The sequence below is a fragment of the Apium graveolens genome, chromosome 4 (assembly GCF_009905375.1).
Source record: "Apium graveolens cultivar Ventura chromosome 4, ASM990537v1, whole genome shotgun sequence".
NCBI classification, from domain to species: Eukaryota; Viridiplantae; Streptophyta; class Magnoliopsida; order Apiales; family Apiaceae; genus Apium; species Apium graveolens.
The window spans coordinates 114,729,409-114,730,898 of NC_133650.1; the positions used below are offsets into that span (position 1 = coordinate 114,729,409).

Here is a 1,490-nt window from a genome sequence, read left to right on the forward strand (position 1 = left end):
CCTTCTTGTCAATCCAAGTATCCACTTTGCTCATCAAATTTTGTGCCATGGTCTTGAGATAATCATTCTTCTCTTTTAGCTTGCTATTTTCAGCTGTAAGAGAATGATATTCTCCCATAGATACTTCCTCACATTCCTGCATGGTTAGTGGTTCCAAAATAATATTTTTGGAAGATAAATTATATTTACAAGAGTTTACCTCACTCTGATCTTCTTCTGAATCACTTCCTAGGTAGCCACTTTCTGAATTTCCTCGAACAGAATCATCATCAATTCCAACTAGGGCAAGATTAACTGTATCTCCACTTGAATCATCACTGGAAACTGAGTCATCATCACTCCAAGTCATTAGAGCTTTAGCTTTCTTCTTATCCTTAAGACAGCTTGCTGTTTTGACTTCAATTTGTAGCAGTCCCACTTATAATGGCTTGGCTTTCCACATTCAAAGCATATCTGATCTTTAGAATCCTTGTTGGCCTTCTTGTTGTTGGAAAATCTGCCTTTATCTCTTTTTCAGCATGTTCTTCTTCTCGATAATCTTTCTGATCTTCCTGGATATTAAAGCTAGTTCTTCATCTGACTAATCTTCAGATTCCAGTAAGTTGTTATCAGTATGAAGAGCTAACTACTTCATTTGAGCAACTGGAGCTTGCATAGAACTCGATTGGCTTTCCTTGATTTTGCTTTCAAATTATTCCAATTCTGCAAAAACAACCAATTGATCCATAATATCTATAGTTAGAGAGGATTCTAAAGCTGTTACCTTTGGTTCATAGATAAATGGCACAACACTAAGAATCTTCATGTTAATTTTCTCTTGAGGGATATATTTGCCAAGCTGCTTTAAGGCATTCAGATTTGTCTGGAATCTAGCTTGACTTTCTCGAATAGTTTCTCCATCTCGAATCTTGAAATTTCCAAACTCATTCATTAGTTTGCTCAATTTCACCTTCTTTAAGCTCTTGGATCCTTCATGACACAATTCTAGAGTATCCCATATCTCCTTAGCTGATTTGCATAAAGATACTTTATCACATTCACTAGGACATAACCCATTCATGAGAGAATTCCTAGCCTTTCCATTGAAACTATATTTGAGTAGTTCAGCCTCCGTGAGATCATCAATGTCTTTCAGTTTACCTTCTTTGTCCTTGAACTCATATGAACCCTTTTGAACAACTCTCAATGCTAGTGGCTCCCTGGATAGGTAGACTTCCATGCGACCTTTCCATCAGTTGTAATTTTCTGTACCAAGCAAGAGAGGTGCTCGGTAATCCGAGGTTCCTTCGGGATATTTGTCAGCCATTTCGATTGAATACTATTCCTGTTACAGAAAGATTAGTATACCAAAGCTCTGATACCAACTGAAAATACACCTAGAGGGGGTGAATAGGTGAATATGGCTAACTAAGATCAGTTTTAAATTTTACCCGATAATAGCTTACTGAGATTTTCACAACTGTACTATAATCTGACAATGATGGTAATTT

The 1,490-nt window shown here is 36.8% G+C and overlaps 1 protein-coding gene across 1 annotated transcript; it reads right to left on the minus strand.

Annotated features, from left to right (window-relative positions):
- Window positions 1-691: 691 nt before the first annotated feature.
- Window positions 692-1,219, minus strand: LOC141718887 (uncharacterized). Its single transcript, XM_074521263.1, has one exon. The coding sequence runs from the start codon at window positions 1,217-1,219 to the stop codon at window positions 692-694; it is 528 nt and encodes a 175-aa protein (XP_074377364.1).
- Between the last annotated feature and the right edge of the window lie 271 nt (window positions 1,220-1,490).